Below are 25,536 nucleotides of genomic sequence, written 5' to 3' on the forward strand. Positions count from 1 at the left end.
AGTGCAGTGGCCGGATCTCAGCTCACTGCAAGCTCCGACTCCCGGGTTCACGCCATTCTCCTGCCTCAGCCTCCCGAGTAGCTGGGACTACAGGCGCCTGCCACGTCGCCCGGCTAGTTTTTTGTATTTTTAGTAGAGACGGGGTTTCGCCATGTTAGCCAGGATGGTCTCGATCTCCTGACCTCGTGATCCGCCCGTCTCGGCCTCCCAAAGTGCTGGGATTACAGGCTTGAGCCACCGCGCCCCGCCACAAAGTAACTTCTTAAAAGGCATCAGTGGTAGAGTACAGAATTCCTTACTGTGAGGCACAGTGCATCTGATGTGAACTTAATGACTGGCATTCAGTTGCATTTGAACATAGCCTCATGGTACATATTCATATTCAGGTTAAACGTGATTTCTTTAGATGTGTAGCAATTAATATTAATAATAACTTGGCAGATTATTCTTTTAGAACCTGGGATGGCATTTGTAACTGAAAACTTTTCTACAGAATTTTACTTTTCTTTTTGCTTAATTTCTAGACATTTGGCTTGAGAAAACTGCGATTTTGGTTTTGTAGTAAAACCATTTTGCCAATGAAGAACATTAAAATGCCGGCTTCTGCTTGTGTCATATTTCAGACTAAAGACATTTTACAATCAAACCAGGAAAATGTGAAAATAGAGATTTATAATGGAAATGTTGATTCAATTTGAGCTGAAGCCAGACATTCATGAGGGAAAATTAGATTAAACAGTAGATGTTTAGAGAGACTTTAAATTATGACAGCTTTAAAAAAAACATATGTTGTGGATGTTTCTCAGGCATACGCGTACTTTCTCTGGCAGACTGGGAACCTAGCTCCTTGATGTTTCAGCCATTTATTAAATTCCCTTTTATCTTTCTTTGGACTAGTGGACTCGGAACTTACAGCTCAGAGTCTGGTGATTGGGAACTGTATCTTGTACATTACTGTAGGATCAAAACCTGATGTTGTCAGTGGAAGTAATTCTGTCCTGTCATAGCGTATTATATTTATGAGTATAAATTGCCATTTTTAGATTATGAGTACAAAGCTACCAGTTAGAACTGATTTATTCCATTTGTCAAAGCCTAACAGATACTCCATGCGAATAATTTATTTTCATACACTGTTCAGATAGAGGGGGGATGTGCTTGAAATTGTGAGGAGCTGGGATCTGTGTCGGGGGAGCAGTGTAACAGGAGGATTCATGAGCCTGGATGTAGATGCTGGAATGATGAGTCTTCCCAGAGATCCAGCCCCAAAGGACTCAGTCTTGCTGGAGTCAGCAGGACCCCACCATGGTGGTGATATCCCAGCCTCAGGCAGGCATCTGGGGCCAGTGGGACACAGTGTGCAAGAGTATACCTTTGGATGTAGCCAGACAGACTTGCTGCTGGATTCTTGCTCTGCTGCTTAACTCATTGTTCGGCTTTAGATAAGTGTCTTTGGAGTTTCTGAGCAAAGTTTTCTTGTCTTTACATGGCAGTTGTGGAACACTGTAGGTTGTGTATCAAGGTTCTAGCTGAGGGTGTGTGACACCTTTTTCTTTATCCCCTTCTGCCTTCCTTGGACATCTGTATGTGCCTCAGCTTTGTCCTCTGTGATTTAACTAACACTTTGCCTGTTATCTCTCCTATTTTTAGATTGAACACTGGCCCAGGACACCTGCTCCAACTGAAACCTTATGTCCACTATCTCATTCAGTTTATTCAACTCAGGTGCTAACTCCAGTTTCAGGGGGATGAGAGCTGCAGTCCACCTTTCTGTAGAGATCATTGCCCAGCCCAGTGGTGGACCTCCTGGGATCCAGCACTTGAAGAAGAACTGTGGTCTTAAACAAGCATCATTATACGGTGATAGGGAAGGAAGTATGGGGTGACTTTAAAGGGTAACTCAGTCATTAGTGCTACTTCTGAATTAATGGTTTAATCATACCATATGCTTGTGTAATGTTTTATATTTTCCAAATTATTTTTTTACCCCGTGGATCTTAAAGATGAATCAACACCAGAAACACCTGAGGAACTTGTTAAAAACTGGCTGGGGGCCCCACACCCAATCTCATGAGTCAGGATTACTAGGACAGTGGCTAAGGAATTTGTGCTTTAAACAAATTCCTCAGCTAATCCTCCAGCAACTGACCTGGCACTGGTCGACACACAGGCCTTTGGGAACCTCTGACCCATGCCCTCTTATCAGTTCAGGAATCTCATTTTCAAAATCTGACAGGATTTAAAGATCTGGACAGCTAATGTCATTACAGAGCATTGCACCACAGAAGGCATGTTTTGTCTTGACCCCAGCCTCATCTTGTTCTGTATTTCAGGGACCTTAATTCCATAGTTCTCTTTAGCATTTCTCCTACCGTAGAGGTAGGCATCTCATTGTCCTGCTGTACCTCAGCATTTTTAACAAGGACATGAAATCGGGGTTTTGTTTTGCTTTTTTCTTATATTACTCTGGGCATTTGTCCTGATTGGGTCATATAGCAGCTAAGCCTCAGGATCTTTGTTTTTTAAAATACAAATTCTGACTCCCTAGACATTTCAGTTTGTTTTAAGAAGTGTTATGGGATGCGCTTTACTGCCTTCAGGAAACACAATTCTGGAAGCTAAATTTATTTTTTTATCCCCATTGGAAAACTGCACAAAAATGCAAGGTAAGTCAGCACTTATTATGTGCCCAGATGTATTGAACAGATACTCAGATAGCTGAGTTTACAGTAAGGAGTGATCAGTGTGAGCTAGAAGATTCAAGGTTTCATGTGGACAGATGATGACAACAGCAAAAATACTGTTAGTATTTATCAAGTTCTTACTGTGTCTCAGGCCTTGTGCTCATAAGCATTTTGCACATGTGATCTATTTAACCATAACCCCTGCTCCCTTCTACAATCTTCTCTATCTTATTAAAGGTCAACTTCACCCTCTCAGTTACTTAGGCCAAAGATCCTGGAATCATTCTTGACTTTTCTTGTTCTCCTGCTCAGCCCATTCATCAGCTGAAGCTGCCGGTTCAATCCTCCCACCCAGAAGCTGTCTGCTTCTCACCATCTGTACTGCTGCCACTTGGTTCCAGACCCCATCATGCTCTCTTGCCTGGATTATTGCAGTGGACTTACATCCCTCTTCCCATCTTAGTTCCCTGGAGCCTTTCCTCATCACCGCAGACAGAATGGCTAAGTCAGATCTCACTCCTCTGCTTAGAACTGTCCAGAACGAAAGTCAAATCCTTCCTGTGGCCCATCAGTCCCTCCCGGATCTGAGCCCACTACGTTTCTAACCTGTGTCCTTACTGTCTTTGTATGTACCAGGCTTGCTCCCAATTCCAGTCCTTGATTGGAGCTCCTTCCCCTCCTCCCTTTCTCTTCCTGTTTATCTGTGTGGCTCATGTCCTCATCCTTTTCTTCAGGCATTTCCTTAGCCACCTACCCTTCCATTAACACCCATACCGGCATCTACATGTCCCCAGCCTTTCTGATCCTGTCCCATGATAGCAGTCGCTTTGAACAAGTTATGTAGACCCTACCCACATTCAGTTGCATTCTACCTATCCACCTTACCAACTACAGCTACTAAGAAGAACCAAAAGATGTTCCTCTGTTACATGACTTCTTATGCCAGAATATGTGTCCTGTGAGAGCAGGACCTTTTCCAGGTCCTTTCATTACTGCATCTTTGATCCTAGACTAGTACCTGGAAGGTAGTAGTCACGTATAAGTATTTGTTGAAAAAATAAAACCTCTTTTACATACGATGAAACAGATTCTGAGGGTTTAAGAAATGAGCCTAGAGGAGCAGAGTGAGTACATGGCTAAGTCAGGATTTGAACTTAGGTCTTATGTCAATGTCTGCATATTTAATATGACAAGAAATGGGATGGAAAAGACATTGCAGGAAGGGAACTCCAAGAAGGAAGCTAGGGAGGTTGGAGTGGTTCATGTGTATTGAGAAGATTTTAAGGTGGTCTTAGTGGTTTTGGTTAGTAAGATGGATAGGTAGAATGCAGCTAAATTTGGGTAGGGTCTTTAATGCTGTATTAAGAGGACTGAGAAGTTTTACTCTAAATTGGGGATAATAATAATTCTTATTGTATAAGGTTATCAAAATTCAAATACTTAAAAGGCATTTAGAAAATGCTTGACACCTACAGAATGCTCAGTAAATGTTGCAATTTAGAGTATATTTTGACAGCAGAGCAAATCCAGGCTACTGTTACCAGAGTAGAAATTTCTAGTGTTTTGGACTCATAAGTGATTTCTAGAGTGTTCCCAATTTCAGATTTTCATTTCTTCCACACTCAAGAACCTTGTGAGTAAATAAATTGTACTGCATTTACCTGTTTAAGTGGAAGATGGTTCAGTACTCGTGAAAGGGGAAAACAGGGAGATTTTAGAGTCGTGTATTTACCTTTAGTTTTCCTCTGTTAGAATTCCGTTGAAGCCAGTAGCTTCCAATCCTACTTGTGCATGGCAACTTCCTTCTAAAACTCTAGGTTCCAGGGCTACTTCAGACTCTCTGAACCAGAATCTCTGGGGCCAGAGTCCAGGAAGCAAGGTATAAACATCTGTTAGGTAATTCTGAAAAAGTGTAGTCAGATTTGGGAACTGCTGGTCAAAACAACCCCAAACTTGTTAACTTTTTGAGTGAGAAGGAGTATTTACCTTTTTGCTCAGAAATCTGTTCTGAAGACTTAAGAACCCTTTCTAGTTGTACTGCACTTTCAGGGAGGGTCTCAGGCCTGTGCTTAAAGGAGAAACTCAGTGGCGAAAATGTGACAGGGGTTGCAAATGCAAATAGAATAAATGGTGGCCAGGCGTGGTGGCTCACGCCTGGAATCCCAGCACTTCGGGAGGCTGAGGCGGGTGGATCACGAGGTCAGGAGATTGAGACCATCCTGGCCAACTTGGTGAAACCCTGTCTCTACTAAAAATGCAAAAAATTAGCCAGACATGGTGGTGTGTGCCTGTGGTCCCAGCTGCTCAGGAGGCTGGGGTGGGAGAATCGCTTGAACCTGGGAGGTGGAGGTTGCAGTGAGCCGAGACCATGCCACTGCATTCCAGCCTGGCGACAGAGCAAGACTCCATCTCAAAAAAAAAAAAAAAAAAAAAAAAAGAATGAATGGTGAAGCTTCCTGCCCCTAGAGATGATGAGGATTCTGGTTATACAGGAAAGACTGCGGGAGAAACAGGTTGGTTCACCTTCAGTGACTAGGGTCAGAGAAGTTATGCTTTAATCACCAGTGACTGCTCATACTGAAGTCTGGGAAGCAGCACTTCTCTCCCAAACTGTGGGGTTGATGGTGAAATGAGGCTTCAGGTTGCCGATGACACAGCATTCTGCAATAGGTGGGACCGTGCTCGAGAGCATAATACTGATCTCTTACGGCTTTCTCTTGCCTTCTGTTGGCCAAAGTTGGCAATACCTTTTTTTCCTCCGTAAGAATAAAAGCAAAACTTAAAACTGTTTACTCCTAGCTGAGGAAAGAGAGAAAGAAATTATGATGTCCGATTTGCCATCCTATAGTGATATCCCTTGCTGCTTTCCAGTTTTGCAAATGTATGGGCTTTTAATCTTAGCAGCTAGAATATGGATGAGAAGGTACACAACTCTGGACACTATTCTAGCTAGCATGAGCCAAGAGCAACAGCAGGAAATCTTAGCAGGGCATTCTTTTAGCCAAACTGTATTCTGGCACCCTTGAGCCCTACTGGCCTCCCCCAAGCCAAGAGCCATGTCACCCATTCTTCTGTGCCCAGCTCCATACTTAGTAGGTCAATAGATACTAAGTGGTATGTCAGTGTCAATGGATGAATATAATGTATGCCGTTATGTAGTAAAGGAACACAAAGTACTTTGAAGGTTAAGGTTTAGAATAAAGTTAGAGGGGAAAAGAGTCATAGATTATGGCTTTGAGTGTGTTAGATTTGCCGTTTCCAATGGAAGAAGAAAAACATTCCAAGCAAAGGAACTGAATAAGCAAAAACAAAGAGGTGGGGGGCGTACAGGGTGGTCATGTAGATATTTTCAGCCCAACTGAGATACCTATGTATCATAACTGATCTTTATCAGTAATACAACATTCAAATAAAAAAGTATAAAAGACAGTGACCTATTAGCATTTTGGGACTCCAGTGGGACATCCATTTTGCTGTTAACTAGTGTTGTAACCTTAGGCAAATCACTTAATTTCTGGCTTTATAAAGTGGGGGATGAGAATAGATTATCTCTCTTAAGATCTCAGTTATGATTGTGAGTCTAAGGGGGTGGTTAACACCCAGAACACCACACAGTGCTCTCTGGATAAGGGAAGAAAAAATGTTTCTTTGAGGCAAAACCCAAAAGTATCAGTAAAATGCGTTTGGGAGTGGTATTGTGAAGTTTTGATGTTATTTGGGGGTGGTGTGCCTGGGATCATGTCCAGTCTGCTCTGCCAGTCAAACACTTGAGGTTTCCTTGGGTTATATGGGTAACTAGCAGGAGCCAACTGGGAAAAAAGTGCCACACTTGATTGTAAGACGAGTCTGTGCGTGATCTCACCAGCGACGTGAGGTTGGAGCAGCTGCCACCTTTTCCTGGGCCTGTCTAAATCTGCCCTTAGTCTGGCTCTAAGAAGGATGAAGAGGAGAGTTGCCTGTTGCAGGAAGGAGGAGCAGGAGAGTTGCTTGAAGTTAATGAATTTGTCTGAAGTTAACAAATTTGGGTTAGGTTGGGTTCTTTTGAACAGATGAAGCCAGTAATGTTTGTGTTCTGTTTTTATTTCTAATTTTTAAAAAGCTATATGTAAATTTGAGAACCTGTGACAGTAGAAAAAATGAAGCAACTTAGATTCTAGTTCTGATTCTCTCAAAACACAGTCATTTGACTGCAGGCAAATGCTTACTTTCTTGCCCTAAGACTTTTTCCTTGTCTGTTTAATCGAGAGAGGTGTCTCTTTCTTGTCTTTTCGGAGATTTTTTATGGATCGAATTAACCTACAGGGGTTTGGGGAGTAGTCAATCCTTCAATAAATGTAATTATGTTAATACTAACATTTTATAAGAAAATATTCAGACAAGTTCTTTGGGTATACCTGTGGTTTTTAGAAAGTTAATGGTGATGTATATATATATAAGAAACTTGCTTACTTGCTAACAAGAGATCAGTTTTCACTGTTGGATGTTCTGCTTGACTCAGAGTCATCGTAACTACAGTTTCTGCATCCCACTCTTATTCATTAACTTGGAAATGCAAAGAAAGCAGCAATTTCCCATGATCATGTTTTTTATAAGAAAATGGGATTTTTAATTAAAAAATTATCTGGGCATGGTGGTATATACTTGTAATACCAGCTACTTGGGAGGCTGAAGTGGGAGGATTGCTTGAGCCCAGGAGTTTCAGCTGCAGTAAGCTATGATTGCATCTCTGCACCCCAGCCTGGGCAACAGAGTGAGACCCTGTCTCAAAAAAAAAAAAAAAAAAAAAAAAAAAAAAAAAAAACAGAAGAAGAGGAAAATGGGGATTTTGGTGTTCTTGTTATTTTAGAAAATGCTGTATATCATATTAAGTGATGATTCTTTTTTTCTTCAGGTCAAGATCTGTAGTGTTATGAACTTCTTAAAAATAAGCCAAATTAATTAGTGGTCATCTGTAATTAAAAGTGGTTTAAGTTTCCTTTTCATATTTCACACTCAGTTCATACTGGAAACATTCCAAATCTAGTATGTTTAGGGAAGAGTCTTCCCCTCAGTGCCCTTGAATTTGTTCCCTGTGCCTACTGAATTGGAATGGTATCCCTCTGGAAGCAAAACCTTCTAAGGAAGTACATTATGGGAAAATGTTTCTTGAGGATGTATCCTACATTACTCCTGGATTTGAGTTTCCAGGAAACTTTGTTTTCTGAAGAATTGAATGAGCTAGCTGACAAAGCTGGTACAGTTATGAGTCAGCTGGGACAATTATGAGTCAAACCAGACAATTAAAAAGTATGGAGCCCCTTCTGCTCCTGTCCTCTTTTCTGCTTTTTAGTTTAGTGACCTTGGAAGTTTTACCGGAAAGTTTCTTGTTTTATTTTAGGACAAGTTTATTGCTGAAGAGGGACATAGAATTTGGACTTGACACAGTGGAGCCAGTATGTTTAACATTTTTCTTCACCCACCAGGTCATTGTGCTGGCCTGTCCTTGTGGGACTGCTTTATTTCGACGACAGTTCCTGAGTAGTTGGACTGACCCCTTCGTACTTTGTCTTTATTCTGTCAGGCCCCCAAGAAGACAGTGGTATGGGAAGCTTTGGGGAGGCCTCCTCGGAAGAGGACTATACTGACCCCTCAGCAGGACACTTCAGTCTGGGAGAGAAGAGTCCTTGGTTACAGTCTTGATGTGGGCAGGAACATCTGCAGCGAGAGGATGTCGAAATCCACAGCCCTGGCTTCCCAGTCTCACATACCGGTCAGGGGGGACACAGTGTCAAATGAGTGACTTGCTGCCCAGGCCCACCTTGGAGAATCAGTCCAATTTTAGGGTTGTCAACTCAGGGCAGGGCATGTGTCACAGGCCTATGGTATGTAGATTCTGGAGTTGGAAGAACTCTCAAGCAGTGGGTTACGGCAGGGGCCCATGGCCTGTTAGGAACCTAGGAACCGGGCTGCACAGCAGGAGGTGAGCAGCGGGCTGGCATTACCGCCTGAGCTCCGCCTTCTGCCAGATCAGCTATAGCATTAGATTCCCTTAGGAGTGCAAACCCTACTGTGAACTGCGCATACATTTAGGTGGAGCACTCTTAAGGTCTGATGATCTGAAGTGGAACAGTTTCATCCCAGCCCACCCACCCTACCCACCCTACTCCAGTCTGAAAAAATTGTCTTCCACGAAAATGGTTCCCGGTGCCAAAAATGTTGGGGACCGCTGGATGAGGGGATCCCGTGAGAGGTGAGCACACCGGGCATGCTTTTTGAGGAGTTAGACTCAGGCGCTGCCAGGCACCAGGGTCCCAGGTAGGATGACGGGTACAGGCCTGGGGAGGCCGGGTTTGTGTTTTCCTGCAGCACAGTCCACTTTAACTGGCATTCAGTATTGGCACTACAGGGACTAGGAGAGTCTTAGGCACTTCTCAGAGAGGTTAGGAGGCGGAATATCGGTCTAGAACCTAATGACAACCTTTTATGTAGATAATATGGATTTCCTCAGTTGCAGTTTTGCCAGCAGCTTGGTCTGTCCCACTTCCTGATTTGCCTTCCTCTCTCGGCTCCTCAAAGCTGTTTTTAATTGGGCACAAGTTATTCCTCAGTGAGATGGAAAGAACACTGGCTAAGGACTGGACATACCACGGGAGTAAATGGCTCCACCCTGCCTCTCTGGGCGTCTGCTAGCTCATCTGTGGTGTTAAATTTTCTGGAGTGCTTATGTATGCTTCCTCACTTGGTCCCACAACATTTATCAAATGTACTAAGCAGACATTCTCCCCATTGTACAGATGAAACTGAAGTAAGTGGCCTGCTGAGGGTCCCAGCGTCAGTCGTGTCCCCAGAGGTGTGATGCAAAGCTCTTAATTCTTAATCTTTTGTGCCGTCCACCACATGAGCAGCCTTGCAGTGCACCAAGCGTCTCGTGAGGTGTAAGGCCGGTGAGAATATATTTGAGTATAAAATATTATTGGCCAGGTGTGGTGATTCATGCCTATAATCCCAGCACTTTGGGAGGCCAAGGAGGGCGGATTGCGTGAGGTCAGGAGTTAAAGACCAATCTGGCCAACGTGGTGAAACCCCGTCTCTACTAGAAAAAAAAAAAAAAAATTAGCCAGGCGTGGTGGCGGGCACCTGTTATCCCAGCTACTCAGGAGGCTGAGGCAGAGGAATTGCTTGAACCAGGGAGGTGGAGGCTGCAGTGAGCCGAGATCACACCACTACACTCCAGCCTGGGTGACAGAGCAAGACTCTGTCTCAAAAAAAAAAAAAAGAAAAAAAGTTATTCTAACAAAAGTAATTTCTGTTACGTGGGAATAAAGGGCAGTGTTTTTGTAAATACCTGCCATTAAAAAAAAAACCTTTAAATTAATCAACAGTAGGTATTGTTCATTTAATATTAATATCCATTTTCATCTTTATCTTACTGTGGGACTTTAAAAGGGAGAAGAAACAGCTAACAGTCCTCTTCTTATACAAGGAAAAATATTATATGTTCTGTGTAATTTAAACATCCATTAGTTTTATGAAGGATTTTTTAAAAATTCATTATTTATTGAATTTAAAGTTTATTTGTATATATGTAAGTTAGCATACATATACAGTTACGTAATTTGGACACATTAGAAAAATACAAGGAAGAAAGCAGAAAGCATTCCTAAGGCTACTTACCAGAGCTAACCACTATCATAATATGAGGGTGTTTCTTTCCTGTATTTTTACGTATATAGATTAACATACTTTGTTTCATGCTTTATATAAATTTTTTTGTATATGGCTGTTTACACATAATATTATAAATCCTCAAGTTCATGCATATTCTTAAAACACTGGGATTGTGTCGTATTTTATTTTATATATGTACCACGTTTATCCCTGACCACTGACTGTTAAGACTTTCCAATTTTTCATTCTTGTAGTTTCGGATGAATATTTTTCTATATTAAGTTTTTTATTTTCTTCTTATGTCTCTTATTTTCTTGGGTAGATTTTTCAGATGTAGAGTATTGAGCCAAATGATTTGAACAGGTTTTTAGGATTTAATATATATTATCTTCTTGGTGTTCAGAGAATGCTGCCAGTTTGCGTCTGTCTGTAGCATGTGGGGTATGCATCCCCCAGACCCTCACCAGCATGGGGAGTGAGTGTGTTGTGTGTGTGTGTGTGTGTGTGAGAGAGAGAGAAAGAGAGACTTGCATGTGTGACACACTCATGGACAGCTTTTGTAACTTGCTTGGTCAGAAGTGGTATACTATTGTTTTAACTTCATCTCTTTTATGACTCATTATTCATGCGCATGTCTTACCCAGCTAAGCTTCCTGAGGATTAGGAAGCTCTTTCATTCATCTTTCATGCTCCCCCGGCCCCCCCCACAGCATCCAGTACAGTGCCTAGTAGAACTGAATACGTTGATTTACTGAAGTAACAAGAGGGTTTTTTATATCAGACAATAAACCACATAAAACTGTTCAACAATACTCAGTATCTTATAATTCAAATAAACATGGGAACAGTGCAAAGATGGCTTTCAGTGTGTGTGAGTAGTGAATGGAGTTTGTTGTGTATTTGCTGCTAAAATTACTGTTTTTAAAAAATCAAATACTAGACTGTTGTATGGATTGGCAGGGTTTTCCTTTCATGTCCTTTATACTAAGTTGAAAGGAAGCATCTTCACATTTGAAGGCTTCGTGTTTACTTGTTGCATTTTAATAAAGAATACAGTGATGGTACATGCTTTGTACAGTTTAGTTCAGTTTTTAACAATATTGATTGATGTTAGTTTTGTTGAATACCATAATACAGATATTTTGCAAGAGTTTTCACTGTGGATTCAATGGAAAGTAATATTAGTGAGAAGAGAGTGTTTTTTTTAAGGCTCCAGCCTGCCAGTTTTCATTATAAAATGCCCATGTTCCCTTCTTTGCTACCCATTGTCACTAAACATTCATTTAAAGATTAGGACAGATTTTTTTTATGATTTCTAAATGAAATTAATAACTGCAGTCTATATTGGTTGACATTAAGTAGAATTTCTTTTCTTCTTTTGCTGTGTTTTCCTCAGACACAAATGCCTCTGCTTAAATTATTAATTGGGATGACTGATTTCCTACCGTGCCATCTGTAATTCAGGGGTCACATTGCTGAAAAGATGTATTAACTAATAACCTCCTGAGAGAAGGAGGTGAGGGCTATCTCTTTTTATCTCTTTCTGATTTAAAAGATTTAATGGGAAGCAGTCAATACTCGCAGCTGTTCTTCTGTCTCCTTCAAAAAACTCTGTGATCAAAATTGTCTATTTAACAAAACAGCCCTTGTTTATTCTATTTTTGACTTACAAAATGATGGGCAGGGTAGCAATTTACTACCAGAAATTGGTTCTTGTTCTTTATTGAGATACAGGAAGTTTAAAACTTCAGAAAAGCTATATTCTAATACAGTATAAAGTCTCTAAGATAATTTCGAAAATAAATTGTAGTTGGGAAGAGAATAGTGCCTCCCTGGAGATTGTTTTGGGCAACTCACTCAGCTTCTGAAAGCTTTTCTTTGCCTCTTGGAGAATCAGCTTAAACACTGCAGTCAGTTACTGGTTTGTGTTCTCTTATTCTTTGTGTGTAAATCAGTGAGCAGTCATCCCATATTTTGTAAACCTCACTGTTTCCTTCACTGTGTTCCTTTGGAATAGTTATGGGCCTCATTCATTTGCTCAGTTTCAAATCAGTATGTTTATCAATAAATGTACACTCATATTACATTTTCAGCTATTATTTTTAGAGCTTTTGGTCCCATTGAATTTTTAGAATAATCCTTTGAAATAGATACAGTTATTCCCACTTTACAGATAGGAAACTGAGGCTCAGCGTTTACAGGTGGCTTTATCACCATCTCAGCAGCATGTGGTAGAACTGGATATTTGCCAAGTGTCCATATGCCAGGACTTGTCTATGCCTTCACCATGCTTAGAGTTTACAGGAGGATAGCAGCAAGTAATAAACTGGTATAGTCTGGTGTAACTTAGAGTAAGAAAGAAAAAAAAGGTACAATGGTATGGCGGCCAAAAGTAAGATCACTTACACCCAACCTTAAGGTTTGAGAAGGCATTTTAAAAACATGATATGTGAACTGAGGTGTGATGGATAACACCTCTTAGCAAGGCAGGAAATAAACACGTCTCGAAGAGATGTTGGCAGAGGTGGTGGCGTGTACAGAGGATAAGAACATGAAGGTCAACACATGGGAGCATAGAGGGTGGAAATCCAGCAGCTGCACGAGGGGCTGTAACTCACGGATCAAATCATGAGTGGCGTGTGCTGTCTTAAAGCAAGCAGCTTTATTCAGAGGGAAATAAGGAACTGTTGAAGGGTTTCATTATAATCTAGGAGAAATATGATAGTGGTTCTAACTCTGGTTGTAGCAGTCGAGATGGAGAGATTGACATGGATTTGAGGAGTATTTGGAAGGTAAAATGGGCAGGATTGAATGTGGGCTGTGAAGGGAAGGCAGGATGAACACTGGGTGTTTGGCTTGGGCACCTGAGTGATTGGTGATACCTTTCCCTGAGCCGGGCAGAGGAGGAGCAGATTTGGGTGCAGGGAGGGGTAGGCAGGAGAACCTGGACTATCTTGGTGCAACTTGGAAATGTCGACTGTGAGATGTCTTTGGGCTTGTGAATAAGGATTTATGAGTCATCAGCATAGAGATGGCATATGAGACTACAAGGATGGCACAAGGGAATGTATAAAATTAAAAGAGAAGGCAGGCTAGGGTAAACCTGAAAAACCTCAGCATTTAAAGACGACCTGAGGAGGAGGAGCCAGCCAGGAGACCAAAAGAGACAAATGAGAATCAGTGTGCTCCATGCGTTATGATAATGTGTCGACTCAGGACTTTGGGATACTTGGGTCTGTGATCATTTCAATTTAAATGGATAGATAGAGGTTAATGATGATTGTCAACCGAGTGTCGGGCATGACTGGGAGTAGAAGCAGTGACTATGACAGACCAGGACCCCACTTCGATGGAGTTTACCAAGCTGCTTTACTTACAGAGTCACCCAAGAGCCCCATTTAAGAAACCTTTGACTGGGCCCTTTTCTTCACTATGAAGTACAAATCAATATAAAGGAAACTCATAATATGGGTTACTTGTGGAGACTGAATCCTTCAGGGTTTTTTTTATTGAGGTCTTGCTTTACTCCAATGAAAAAATTCCTAACTACATCAAGGAGATCAGCTTTTCTGGGACATCACTTGAGAAATTCCTCCAAATAGCGCGTGGAATACTTTAAAAATTTGTTGCCCTAACACCAATGTGAACTTTCCAGCAAGAAAAGATTCTATTCCCCTTCGCAGATCGTAAGTTACCCCTGTGTTATAAAACCTCAAAGAGGAGAATTCTGCTGGTTTTTATGTTCTCATGTTCAAAAGTATTTATCTTTGGTACCATTGCAGTATTTAATTCAAGATAGATGTTTAAGAACTTATTTTCATGTTCAGATCTATCAAAAACTTACCAGGCAAAAATATTATTGAACTTGTATATCAATTTATTACCATTATTATTTAATAGTAGCTATTTATCAAGTTGTCTTACAGCTTTGATTTTTCATATTCTACTGGTAATAGGAATGTGAGTTAATGGGTTTTTTTAATAGCTATTTTTTTTTTTAATCATTTCAATTAATACCAGGCTTAGTTTTTGGTAAATGCATTTCAGGTGATCAGACCTCAAGTGCGAGCAGCACCTCAGCTCATTGATTGTCTTCTTGACCACAGAGAGAGGGTAAAAGTGGGATCAGTTTGTTCTTCCTTTTATTCCCTGTCCTATTATCCATATTAGTATTAGAGCTGTTGGGATACTGGCATGAAAAATAAGCATTTTTTTTTTTTTTTTTTTTTTTTTTTTTTTTTACTGTAGCTATACTTGTATTATAAATCTGCTATATAATTTTAACCACTTTTTCCCTTGAATGGGGCTCGTAATTTGTGCATTTTGTGGTTTTCAATCCATTTGCTACAGCTGCAGTCCTGATAAGTGGCTCAATTATAACTATAATATTGGTCTTAAAGACTCACTGATGTCTCATGGAAAACTTCGAAAAACATCCTATTTAAAGACAATTATGCTTAAATATCAAATGTTCTCCATTTCTTTTCTATCCTTTAAAAATTATCACCAAGACAGCATGAGAACAGCTCCTTCAAGCTCTAAAATTCTTCAGTTTTGGTCGGTGGCCTTCCCTAGCCCTTCCTCACTTGAGGGCACCCCCACTACCTGTGGGGTTTCCATCTGGGTTTTTTAAGTGCTTGCAGAGTGTTGGTGACTATTTTCTATTTTTACTGGGAGCAAAAGCCATAGAATTTCATGAAATGCAAGAATAATTGGAAACTATGGGGAGAGGGCCAGTGCCCCTCACAGTAAAAATTAGCTTAAAGAACAGAAAGAAAACTGTATGTAGACACAATCCAGAGATCCATTTTTATTAGATCATTCAAAGGCAAACTCTTTCTTCTTCCCACCTTCCAGATGGTCAGAATCTAGGTTTAGGAAATTACCTGGAAGAGAGAATATTCATGTTGCTGGCAAAGGTCACAGGCCTCATATAGATTAGTCTGTCATCTTTATAAAGTTCTAGGGAAGGAATTAAATGAGTCTCAGATTTTCCTTGACGTTTGTTTTTTCTTAAGCTATTCCAGCTTAGTAGTATGAGTCCATTTAACTATTCACTTAGGAAAGCAGTTAGTATCCTTGTGCCCTTAATTAGAATAAGGCAGGAGGGAGCAAGTGGTAGCAGTGACACTCACCATATACATGTACAATGAGGATCCAGTTTATGCTACATCTTTGTAATATTTCATTTCATAGCATGTTTGCTTTCTAAGGAGAAATACCATGGCCTTTTTGTTTGAGGACTCTGCATGTGCCAGTCTGAAACTCTCATAACTGATTTTTTACAATCTGTTAGAATGACAAGATGATGTAAAAGTCACAGAGGGGAAGGACAGGCGCGACTCACAGCTGCTCATGAAGAAGGCATGTGTGGGCCCTCGCTTCATATGGCTTCTTCTCTAACTTGGACATGAAACTGAGGTGGCCTTTTGACCAGGTCTTTTGATTGCATGGTTTCCATGTGCCATCCAGTTTTGGAGTGATACCATTCACGGGCATGCATCCAGAGCCCCAGGAAGCTGGCGACATGCCACCTACAGAAAACGGAGCTCTGCAAACAGCCGCTTAGCCACGCTCACGAGAGGACAGAGACTGGTGGCAGGATTGGCCGTTTAGGCCTCCTTATTACCTACCATGTTTGGGAATGGGCCTTGGGTCTACTAGAGGAAGCTGCTGAGATGCTTAGAAGATGAAGTATGGCATTCTTTTCTTTCTATACAATTAGAAGACATGTCTGTAATCCCCTCATCTGGCTGGTACGGAAGTGGGGGTGGGAAGCTCTCTTTTCAGAGTGGAATAGTTGCTGAATTTTGTGTTTACCTGTTGTAAAGATTTGGGAAAACGCCATGGAGCACATAGTGCCCTGCAAAGTGTTAACATCCATTTATAGGTATCTGACTTTACAATGAGTGGTTTTCTACAAAGTTATATCAAATGAAACATTTGTGATTACAGTATATTGTATAATATATTCCTATAACCACCAGAATTTTTCATTTAAATATTTTCTAATATAAGGGCTTACTGCCTAATATATTTGTATAGTGATTTGTTAATTTAATAATATTTACCAAACATCTACCACATACTAGAAACAGCTCCAGGCACCATAGATAAAGTGGGGAAGAAAACAAACATAGTCTGGATTCACAGAGCTTTCTCCTGGGGAGAGACACACAGAAGCAGGAAGTCCTTAGAGGCATGGAAATGGGTGTTGGGGAAGTAGAGGACACTATGGGAATATGTTGTAGGGTCACCCCGCTGTGGAGAGAGAGATGATCACGAATGGTTGTCAGTTCAGCTCAGGCAGTGAATGATCCATTTAGAGGGAGCAGCTGGGACACAAGCCTGGAGAGTGGGCTGTTTGAAGACTTGAAAGATGCTTGGTATGTCTGGGGCAGGGCATAGAAAACAAGGGAGGAGGGAGAGAGATTAAACAACACAGAGTTTCCACAAGCTACAGTAGAGCAAAATCTCAGGGGAGGAGTTGCAAGGAGATGGGATTGAGGCTGCATCCCAGGAGCAATAATTGTGGCCAGGGGATGAGGTATTCTTAACTGACCACATGTTAGGTGTGGAGTTAGCCTCACACAAATTAAATGATTCTTCAAAGCAATTCAAGCCACCATTTCCAGAAGAAAGGGGAATGGATTCTAGATAGGAAACAATTGGTAGCTGTCCCCTAAAGCTAATGTTCTTAGCACGAACAAATTTTCAAAATTCACAACAGAAGGAATATTCTGAGATACCTTTAGGAAAGAATTTCACGTGCTCTGAGTTTGCTATAGTTTTTGTCCTTTGTAGTGAACCTAATGATAAGATTCAGCATAAATTCATCTATTTTTAATTTCGTATATTATTTATATTTTAAAATCTTAATTTATTTGAGACCGGATCTCACTTTGTTGCCCATGCTGGGGTGCATGGTGCAATCATAGCTCACTGCCACCTCTAATTCCTGGTCTCAAGGGATCCTCCTGCTTCAGCCTCCCAAGTAGCTGAGACTACAGGTGTGTACTGCCACGCCTGGCTAATTAAAAAAAAAATAAGTTTTTGTAGAGACGTGCTCTTGCTGTGTTGCCTGTGCTCATCTCAAATTCTTGGGCTCAAGCGATCCTCCTGCCTCAGCTTCTCAAAGTGCTGGCATTATAGGTGTGAGCCATCACACCCAGCTAATCTTTATTTTTTTGACTATATATTGGTATATTCCATTTTTTCACAAGATATGTATAATAAATATTTTGTAACTTTAATTTCATGTGTTAAACATTGAGAAAGTTACAAATGTTAGAGGAATGTGAAAGCTCAGAAGATAGATTTTTCAAGAAAGAATCTGAGCCCTGTAAAATATAATCGCTGGTTAGGTTTTCCAGGACTAATTATCATCTTATTCTTGCTACTCCTAGTTTTAATATTTAATGTTTCTCTGGTTTATTTTGCACATCTATTAGTTGGTGGCCTAACCTCAGAGCTTCCCTGTGGAGCGTGGTGAATAGGTTATAAGTGTGAGGAGATGCTGGTTTTCTCTTCTCTCTGGGTGGTGGGTTGAGCCCAGGGTGGTCAGTCTATTAACCGTGCCTCTAGTTTGAGCACGTTCCTTCTTGACTCCCTTGTGCTGTACCGATACTGGTGTTTCAATAGATGACATGACATGGAAAAGAAAGGAAGGTAGGGTTTGTCCTCATTATTTGGATGGCATTTTTTTTTGCAAATAAGAGGCTAAAGGAGTTTCAAAGCAGCGATTAAAGTGATTCTTTGCATTTCGTGGATGTGTTTGTTAATGTCATTTCTAGTTGGGGACTGGTTATGTACAAGAGTATAACTTTCTAGTGCATTATGCACAAGTGACCTGTAAAATAAAGGCCCTCGGAAATAGAAAACACTGCAATTTACCCATATGTTTGTAGACACTTGATCTAATAACTCTTCTCTTTAATTACAAATATTTTTCTTTGAATTTATTCTTTCTTTATTTAGACACAAACATTTTCAGGTGTTGTATATTTTCCAAACTCATGACAGCCTATCTTACTCAGTGGCAGAAGAAAGAAAGAACCACTTTACCCCTTTGAACATAATGATGGTAATAAAGCTATAGCCAGTTTTCTTCACCCTTCACCAAAGCATAAGAAATATTAATAACTGTAATTCGGTTTGAAAATGTTAAAATCCCGACTAGCTAAACAGCATAAAAACTCTTTCCAGTGGACTCTTAATGGCTTTGAGATGAGCATGTGGGGATGTCTTGGAAGAGCAGATATTTTTCTTATGGTGGCAGTTGCTTTCCCCCTACCATAAAAAAAAAAAAAAAAAAAAAATTTAGTATAGGGATGACAACGTGTCATCTATTCTTAGAGCTGTTCCATAATGGAGGAAATAAAATGATATTTTAGGATATGGCAAACAAAGGGAAAATGAGTAGCCAGGTACTGAGATGCACAGAACAGAACAGACACACTATCCCATGGTTTTCAGAAAGATAAGGTAAATGACTGCATCTTACCTAATTCTCTTAGAATTATTATGTTTAAAAGGATCAAGGATGACTGAATTACAGTTTTTTCCTATACAGTTTAGGCTATTATCAAATCCATTCCTGGAGACTGAAAAACTGACAACTTAGGTACAAGAAAACAACTTCTTACCCAGTATCTCTCCACTCCAATGTATTTGATGTGTCAGATACCAGATCCTTGAAGACCTCTTCCCACTTAAAGGAGGATGTGTGTGAGTTCTAATTTGACTACAAGTGATCATTGTGAAAACTCTCTTGTTAATGTCTTATATTGACCCTTTTGCTGTGGGCCATTTTGAGTTTAACTGTTTTGAAGGAAAGTAAACTAATAATACTGAAACCCGTTACATACATGACTTGTGCTACTCTTATAGCCAATTCATTCTTTGAAATACTTCATGAATCCCTAGTTTAAGCCAGGCTACCTTAATAGTTAATGCTGGTACACAACTGAAAGGCATGGTTCTTGGCTTAGAGGAACTTGAAGTCAGTAAGTTGGTAAACAGAAATTAGAGATAAGGAAAATTACTCTGTTAGATATAGGTGGAGTGCTGTGGTATCACAACATTCTTTGCTTACACGCAATTAGGGTGGGAGACATCCTAGGAAAGTTTCTCAGATAAGTTAATACCTGACTGTATGATGTGAATTTTATCTAGCTATGTAGAGAAGGAAGATGGTGTCCCAGGGAGGAGTGTTACGAACAGTGCTGTGGATCATGAAACTTCATGGGCAGAAGCAGAGGAGAAAGACAGATATGAAATCTATTGTAGAATGTGTTCAACTTGAAGTATATTAATTGCTAATGGCTACTTCCTATCTTTTAATTCAGGTGAAGGAAATACTCATGACCAGCCAGATGTCTTAAGGAATGCTTTTGAAAAGAACAGAGGTGTACAACATTATTACGACAACAGAGAAGCAAATTGGCTTTGGAGAAACTGTATTCTGAAGATGTTGTTTGCTTTGGGCTAAAAAAAAGAAAAAATACAACTACAGACAAAGGCTTTATATCTGCGAGTATTATGGCGTGGTCAATAGCAATGTAATTAGATTTACATCGGTCTTCCTGGTGAGTCTTGGAGGCTCTTCCTCAGTAGACATGAGTGACCCAAGGCAGTCACAAGAAGAGAAGCACAAGCTCGGCAGAGCCTCTTCAAAGTTCAAGGATCCCCCTAGAATCATGCAGTCAGATGATTATTTTGCTCGGAAATTTAAAGCCATTAATGGCAACATGGGACCCACTACTTCTTTAAATGCCTCGAGTTCCAGTGAGACTGGCGGTGGTGGTCCGGCTAATGGTACCCCAGCTGTGCCCAAGATGGGTGTGAGAGCAAGGGTGTCCGAATGGCCTCCTAAAAAGGACTGTTCCAAGGAGCTAACCTGCAAGGCACTGTGGGAAAGCCGGTCTCAGACCAGTTACGAAAGTGTCACCTCCGTCATACAGAATGGGCAGAGTGACCAGAGCGAAGGTCAGCAAGATGAGCAGCTTGATCTGGACTTCGTGGAGGCCAAGTACACAATCGGGGACATCTTTGTCCATTCCCCCCAAAGAGGACTTCACCCCATAAGACAGAGGAGCAATAGTGATGTCACTATCAGTGACATCGATGCCGAAGATGTCTTAGACCAAAATGCAGTCAACCCCAACACGGGGGCTGCCCTGCACAGGGAGTACGGAAGTACTTCATCCATCGACAGGCAAGGCTTGTCTGGTGAAAACTTCTTTGCTATGCTCAGAGGGTACCGAGTAGAAAATTATGACCACAAAGCAATGGTCCCTTTTGGGTTCCCTGAATTTTTCCGCTGTGACCCTGCAGTCTCTCCGAGCCTTCATGCAGCAGCACAAATTTCTAGGGGAGAATTTGTCCGCATCTCAGGATTAGACTACATGGACAGTGCCCTCCTGATGGGGAGAGACAGGGACAAGCCTTTCAAACGGAGGTTGAAATCAGAGTCGGTGGAAACATCCCTCTTCCGAAAACTTCGAACTGTTAAAAGTGAGCACGAAACTTTCAAGTTCACGTCTGAGCTGGAGGAGAGCCGACTGGAGAGGGGCATTCGCCCTTGGAATTGTCAGCGATGTTTTGCACATTATGATGTCCAGAGCATTTTGTTCAATATCAATGAAGCCATGGCTACGAGGGCTAATGTGGGGAAAAGGAAAAACATAACCACGGGGGCTTCTGCAGCATCTCAGACTCAGATGCCCACAGGCCAGACAGGCAACTGTGAGTCCCCTTTAGGGAGCAAGGAGGACCTCAACTCCAAAGAGAACCTGGATGCCGATGAGGGTGACGGGAAAAGTAATGACCTTGTCCTTAGCTGTCCTTACTTTAGAAATGAGACTGGAGGGGAAGGCGACAGGCGGATTGCGCTCTCTCGGGCCAACTCGTCCTCTTTCAGTTCTGGGGAAAGCTGCTCTTTTGAATCGTCTCTCAGCTCTCACTGCACAAATGCAGGTGTCTCGGTCTTGGAAGTGCCCAGAGAAAACCAGCCCATTCACAGGGAGAAAGTGAAGCGTTACATCATAGAACACATTGACCTTGGGGCCTATTATTACCGCAAATTCTTCTATGGGAAAGGTAAGGAAGAGCCCTGGGCGTTTGTGTGTGTCTCGGGAGTAATTTTTTTAGGACCAGTCACAATGTTTTGCTTTGTGTTGGAGCACCTTCCGCAGAGTGTCCAAGGCCATAGTCCACTGGGCCTGACCTTATTCTCCATCATGGTCCCTCCATAGCTTCCAGGCTAATTTTTTCTTTAGAAAACTACAATTCCATGCCTTTGTTGATGGGGAGTCCTTCATGTGTAAATGTCGTTTTGGTTTGGTTTCTCTTTCTGTCATTCTTTGTCTGCCAGTTTGTGAGCATCACAAATTCAGGTTGATTTTAGATTTGGATTTCACTTGATTTAGATTTCACCCCTTGTAAGAAGTCTTCCCTGATTAATTCTGTCCTCCTCCTATTCCTCCGAATAATCTGTTATGCTGCATACAGTGGATAATTCTGTGATTCTCTCACCTCTCTAACCTTTCTGTACTTTGCTCCTCCAGCATTGCTGTATGTGTTGGACATGTTAAATCTTTGGGGTTTTTTTTTGTTGTTTTTTTTGTTTTTTTTTTTTTTGAGACGGAGTCTCGCTGTGTCGCCCTGGCTGGAGTGCAGTGGCCAGATCTCAGCGCACTTCAAGCTCCGCCTCCCGGGTTTACGCCATTCTCCTGCCTCAGCCTCTCCAGTAGCTGGGACCACAGGCGCCCGCCACCTTGCCCGGCTAGTTTTTTGTATTTTTTTAGTAGAGATGGGGTTTCACCGTGTTAGCCAGGATGGTCTCGATCTCCTGACCTCGTGATCCGCCCGTCTCGGCCTCCCAAAGTGCTGGGATTACAGGGACATGTTAAATCTTTGTTGAAAGAATGCTTGAGTTACCACAACAGACAAATTTTGTTTTCATGTAGTTCTGTAGATGTACTTAAATGTTAAGACACAAATGATAAATTATTTAATTCTATGTCAAATAAATGGTTTTTGCTTAACGTGTATCTTCAGGCTTGAAGGATGCATTCTTCAGAGGTCATGTAGTTGAATCCTTAACCTTTAAATAAGTGTCCCTAATTATCCCAGGGCTAGGAGAATCTTCTCTGATTTAGAGACCTACAGAGAAACAGGTTCCACACGTGTCAGTAACACATGCTGAGGAAACACTCCGGCACCTCTCACCACCTTTTTATTGGGTGCAGCTGGTGTCCTTCACCCCTTCGTTACAGTGCAGCTTACTTTTTGGAGCTATATTTTTCTGTCTTCAGTTTCACCTGTCAGCCCTCTTCCTGCTCCCAGGGATCCAGGGATAACCTCACAGAGCACCTGAGGAGGCACAGGGTGGGCCCCGCTGCTCTCCTCCTCCTGTTTCTCGTGCATAAACTATTCTGCTTCTAGTGCAGATAACTGGGAGCTAAGTGTACTTTTATTTCTTTATTTACTTTTTTACTTTGCATCAATCCAGACTTAGCATGTCTTTCATAATCACATTATGACAACGTGTAACTCAGAGAAACAATCTGATGCAATAAAGCTAAATAAACAGATATTTACATTGCATCTGGCCACTTACTGTGAATTGTCTCTCTGTCCTCATACTGATGACATAATAGGACTGAAATAATTTTGTCAACAGATCTTGGTCCCCTGTGTCTCCTTTCCTCTCCTCCACCCTGAATTTCGGTCTTGGCTTCAGGTGTGCCTCGGTGTTAACATCATAAGTTACTTCCTTCCAGCCAGTGGAATCAAAGAATCTTGGATCTGCATTTTTTTTTGTCTCTGCTGTGAAAATAACTCATAACCCTCATGCCTGTGTTCATGCAGAGGTATCACATTATATCACATTGCTCAAGGATGCTCTCTAGGTGGAAGTTATTTTCGGAAAGGGAGATGGAGAGATAGGCTTCCTAATTAAGGTTATTTTTATTGATGAAGCCATGGCTGCCAATTCTTAATAAAATAAAGTCTGTTAGATTTATTATGCCCTGAAATCCCCAGGTAATTAGTCATTCTGGCTAGCTGAGTTTTGTAAATAGTTTGTGATCCAGACTTCGAAATACTAGAATATAAAATTATATGTATATTCATATTTATGCCAAGACTTAGTGCCAGCGTCTCATTCATATGCTGTTGCACATCCTAAGTGTAAGTGGAATGAAAAACCGTTGTTTTCTGCACCCGGGTCACCACCATTTGATTCATTAATGTCCCCAGAGTCTGTTCCCCGAGATGATTTCAGGTTGCTAGATTCTGTTAGTTTTCTTGACTGCCACTTGTAGTTTTTCTCTTGAATTCTCAACTGTCACTTCTTGGTAGTTTTAAAGACTCCTCTTCAAGTGATTTATTTCCTCCACCTTTTCTGATGAGCTACTTAATGTTTTCAAGAGCATCACAGATGACATCATCAAACTCCTTAGGTTTGAATGTGAAATAAATAAGCTCCACAAAAGAATCTGAGTGTAGACACCCTGTCAGTGAATTGTGGGTGGATGTACGCTTATCGTTTGGCATTTTGGTGCTGTTGGGCACACTCTCTGGTTCTCAGCCTTGCTGTGGATTTATAAACCAGTCAGAAAGCGGAATTCTAGACTACAGTCACACATCAGTTAACAACGGGGAGATGGTCTGAGAAATGTGTTATTAGGCAATTTCGTCATTGCGTGAACATCAGAGAGTGTAGTTAAACCTAGATGATATATATTTTTATTCCTATATATATATATTTTCATATGGAAAACCAAATGTCCCATCACCATTACTGAATATCAGACATTTCCCCTTATTCATCTGCACTGCCAGTGTCAAGTGCCATGCATCAGGTTTCTATATATGCTCCATCATGATTTTGTGGAACCACCATCGTGTATGTGGTCCATTGTTGACCAAAATGCCCCCATGTGGTACATCGCTGTGTTTTGCAAAGCCCATAAAACGAGGGAGTGGGGAGGCAATCCCTGAGGTCGCTTTGTCTTCGGTGTTCTGTGATTCTGTGCTGTGGAAGGTGCTGTTGTGCCAGCAGATGGGCTCAGGGGCTAGGGAGGGAGTGGCCACCAGGAGCGAGAAGAAGGCCGAGCCCCTGCTGCTCTGTTCTCTCTCCAGTGCAGCTGTGAACTGTGTCCTGCCTCCTGCTATATTTAGCTCTTCCCCTGTGGTCCAGTGTGACTTCAAAGTGAAATTGGCTACAATGGCATCTGCTCCTCCTCTTGCTGGTCTCTTGTTGAGCCATTAAGGACTCCAGGCAGAGGCAGCAGCCCAGATTCTTAAGTGAAAAGTACAGTGAGGTGGAGGCCTCCTATGGTGTGGGAGTAGATTCCCACCCCCGCTTCAGCCACTGGACACAGCTGTGCAGGACCCTTCTGTCTGCAAACATCGCAGGTTGCTTGAGCTTCATTGTATTTAAAAACAGAGGGCGTGGACATACTGGCAGAGATACGATGTTTTTGAGATAGCTTTTTTCTTTTCCTTTTTTGCTTTTCCCTTCTCTCAAGAATTTTCTCCTTGGAAACTGGCTTTCAGGGATCTTTTGGTACTTTCCAGAGTGCTTTTATTTTGTTCTGTGCTTCAGGGTTCTGTGTAAAACTTCATTTTCAAGAGAATTAACTGGTTCCCAATCACTGGCAAATGTTTAAAGTGTAGAACTTTGATGATGTGATTTCTTCTTTATTGGGCAGTTAATGTGAAATGTCTGCCCTTGATGCTGACGTGTATTTCTATGACACGTCATCACTGAAAGGCTGTTGAATAACTTTGTAAAAGGATTTCTGCAGGGGAGTGGCAGGACACAGGAAACTGTGTGACAACATCGCTTGCCCAGACAAATCCATCTGTAGCTTTCGGTGAAATAGCTGTGATTTTTTTTTTTTTTTTTGAAGACAGAGTCTTGCTCTGTTGCCCAGGCTGGAGTGCGGTGGCACCATCTCAGCTCACTGCAACCTCTGCCTCCCGGTTGCAAGCAGTTCTCCTGCCTCAGCCTCCCAAGTAGCTGGGATTACAGACATGCACCACCACACCCTGCTAATTTTTGTATTTTTAGTAGAGACAGGGTTTCGCCGTGTTGGCCAGGCTGGTCTTGAACTCCTGTCCTCAGGTGATCCACCCACCTCAGCCTCCCAGAGTGCTGGGATTACAGGTGTGAGCCACCGCACCCAGCCGAAAC

At 41.6% G+C, this 25,536-nt stretch overlaps 1 protein-coding gene across 8 annotated transcripts in view; it reads left to right on the forward strand.

The window, feature by feature from the left end:
* SIPA1L2 (signal induced proliferation associated 1 like 2) overlaps positions 1-25,536 on the forward strand; it is a 232,304-nt gene that overhangs the window by 95,788 nt on the left and 110,980 nt on the right. For 7 of the 8 annotated variants that reach the window (XM_023191817.3, XM_023191815.2, XM_023191811.2 and 4 more), the window contains one exon: positions 19,679-21,431. In XM_023191817.3, coding sequence (XP_023047585.2) covers positions 19,949-21,431 — 1,483 coding nt within the window. In that variant the 5' untranslated portion in view covers positions 19,679-19,948. Of the gene's footprint in view, positions 1-18,957; positions 19,059-19,678; positions 21,432-25,536 lie in introns of those variants that run through there. The other variant, XM_023191816.2, reaches the window with a different exon arrangement.

Source organism: Piliocolobus tephrosceles, chromosome 1, assembly GCF_002776525.5.
Source record: "Piliocolobus tephrosceles isolate RC106 chromosome 1, ASM277652v3, whole genome shotgun sequence".
Classification (NCBI taxonomy): domain Eukaryota; kingdom Metazoa; phylum Chordata; class Mammalia; order Primates; family Cercopithecidae; genus Piliocolobus; species Piliocolobus tephrosceles.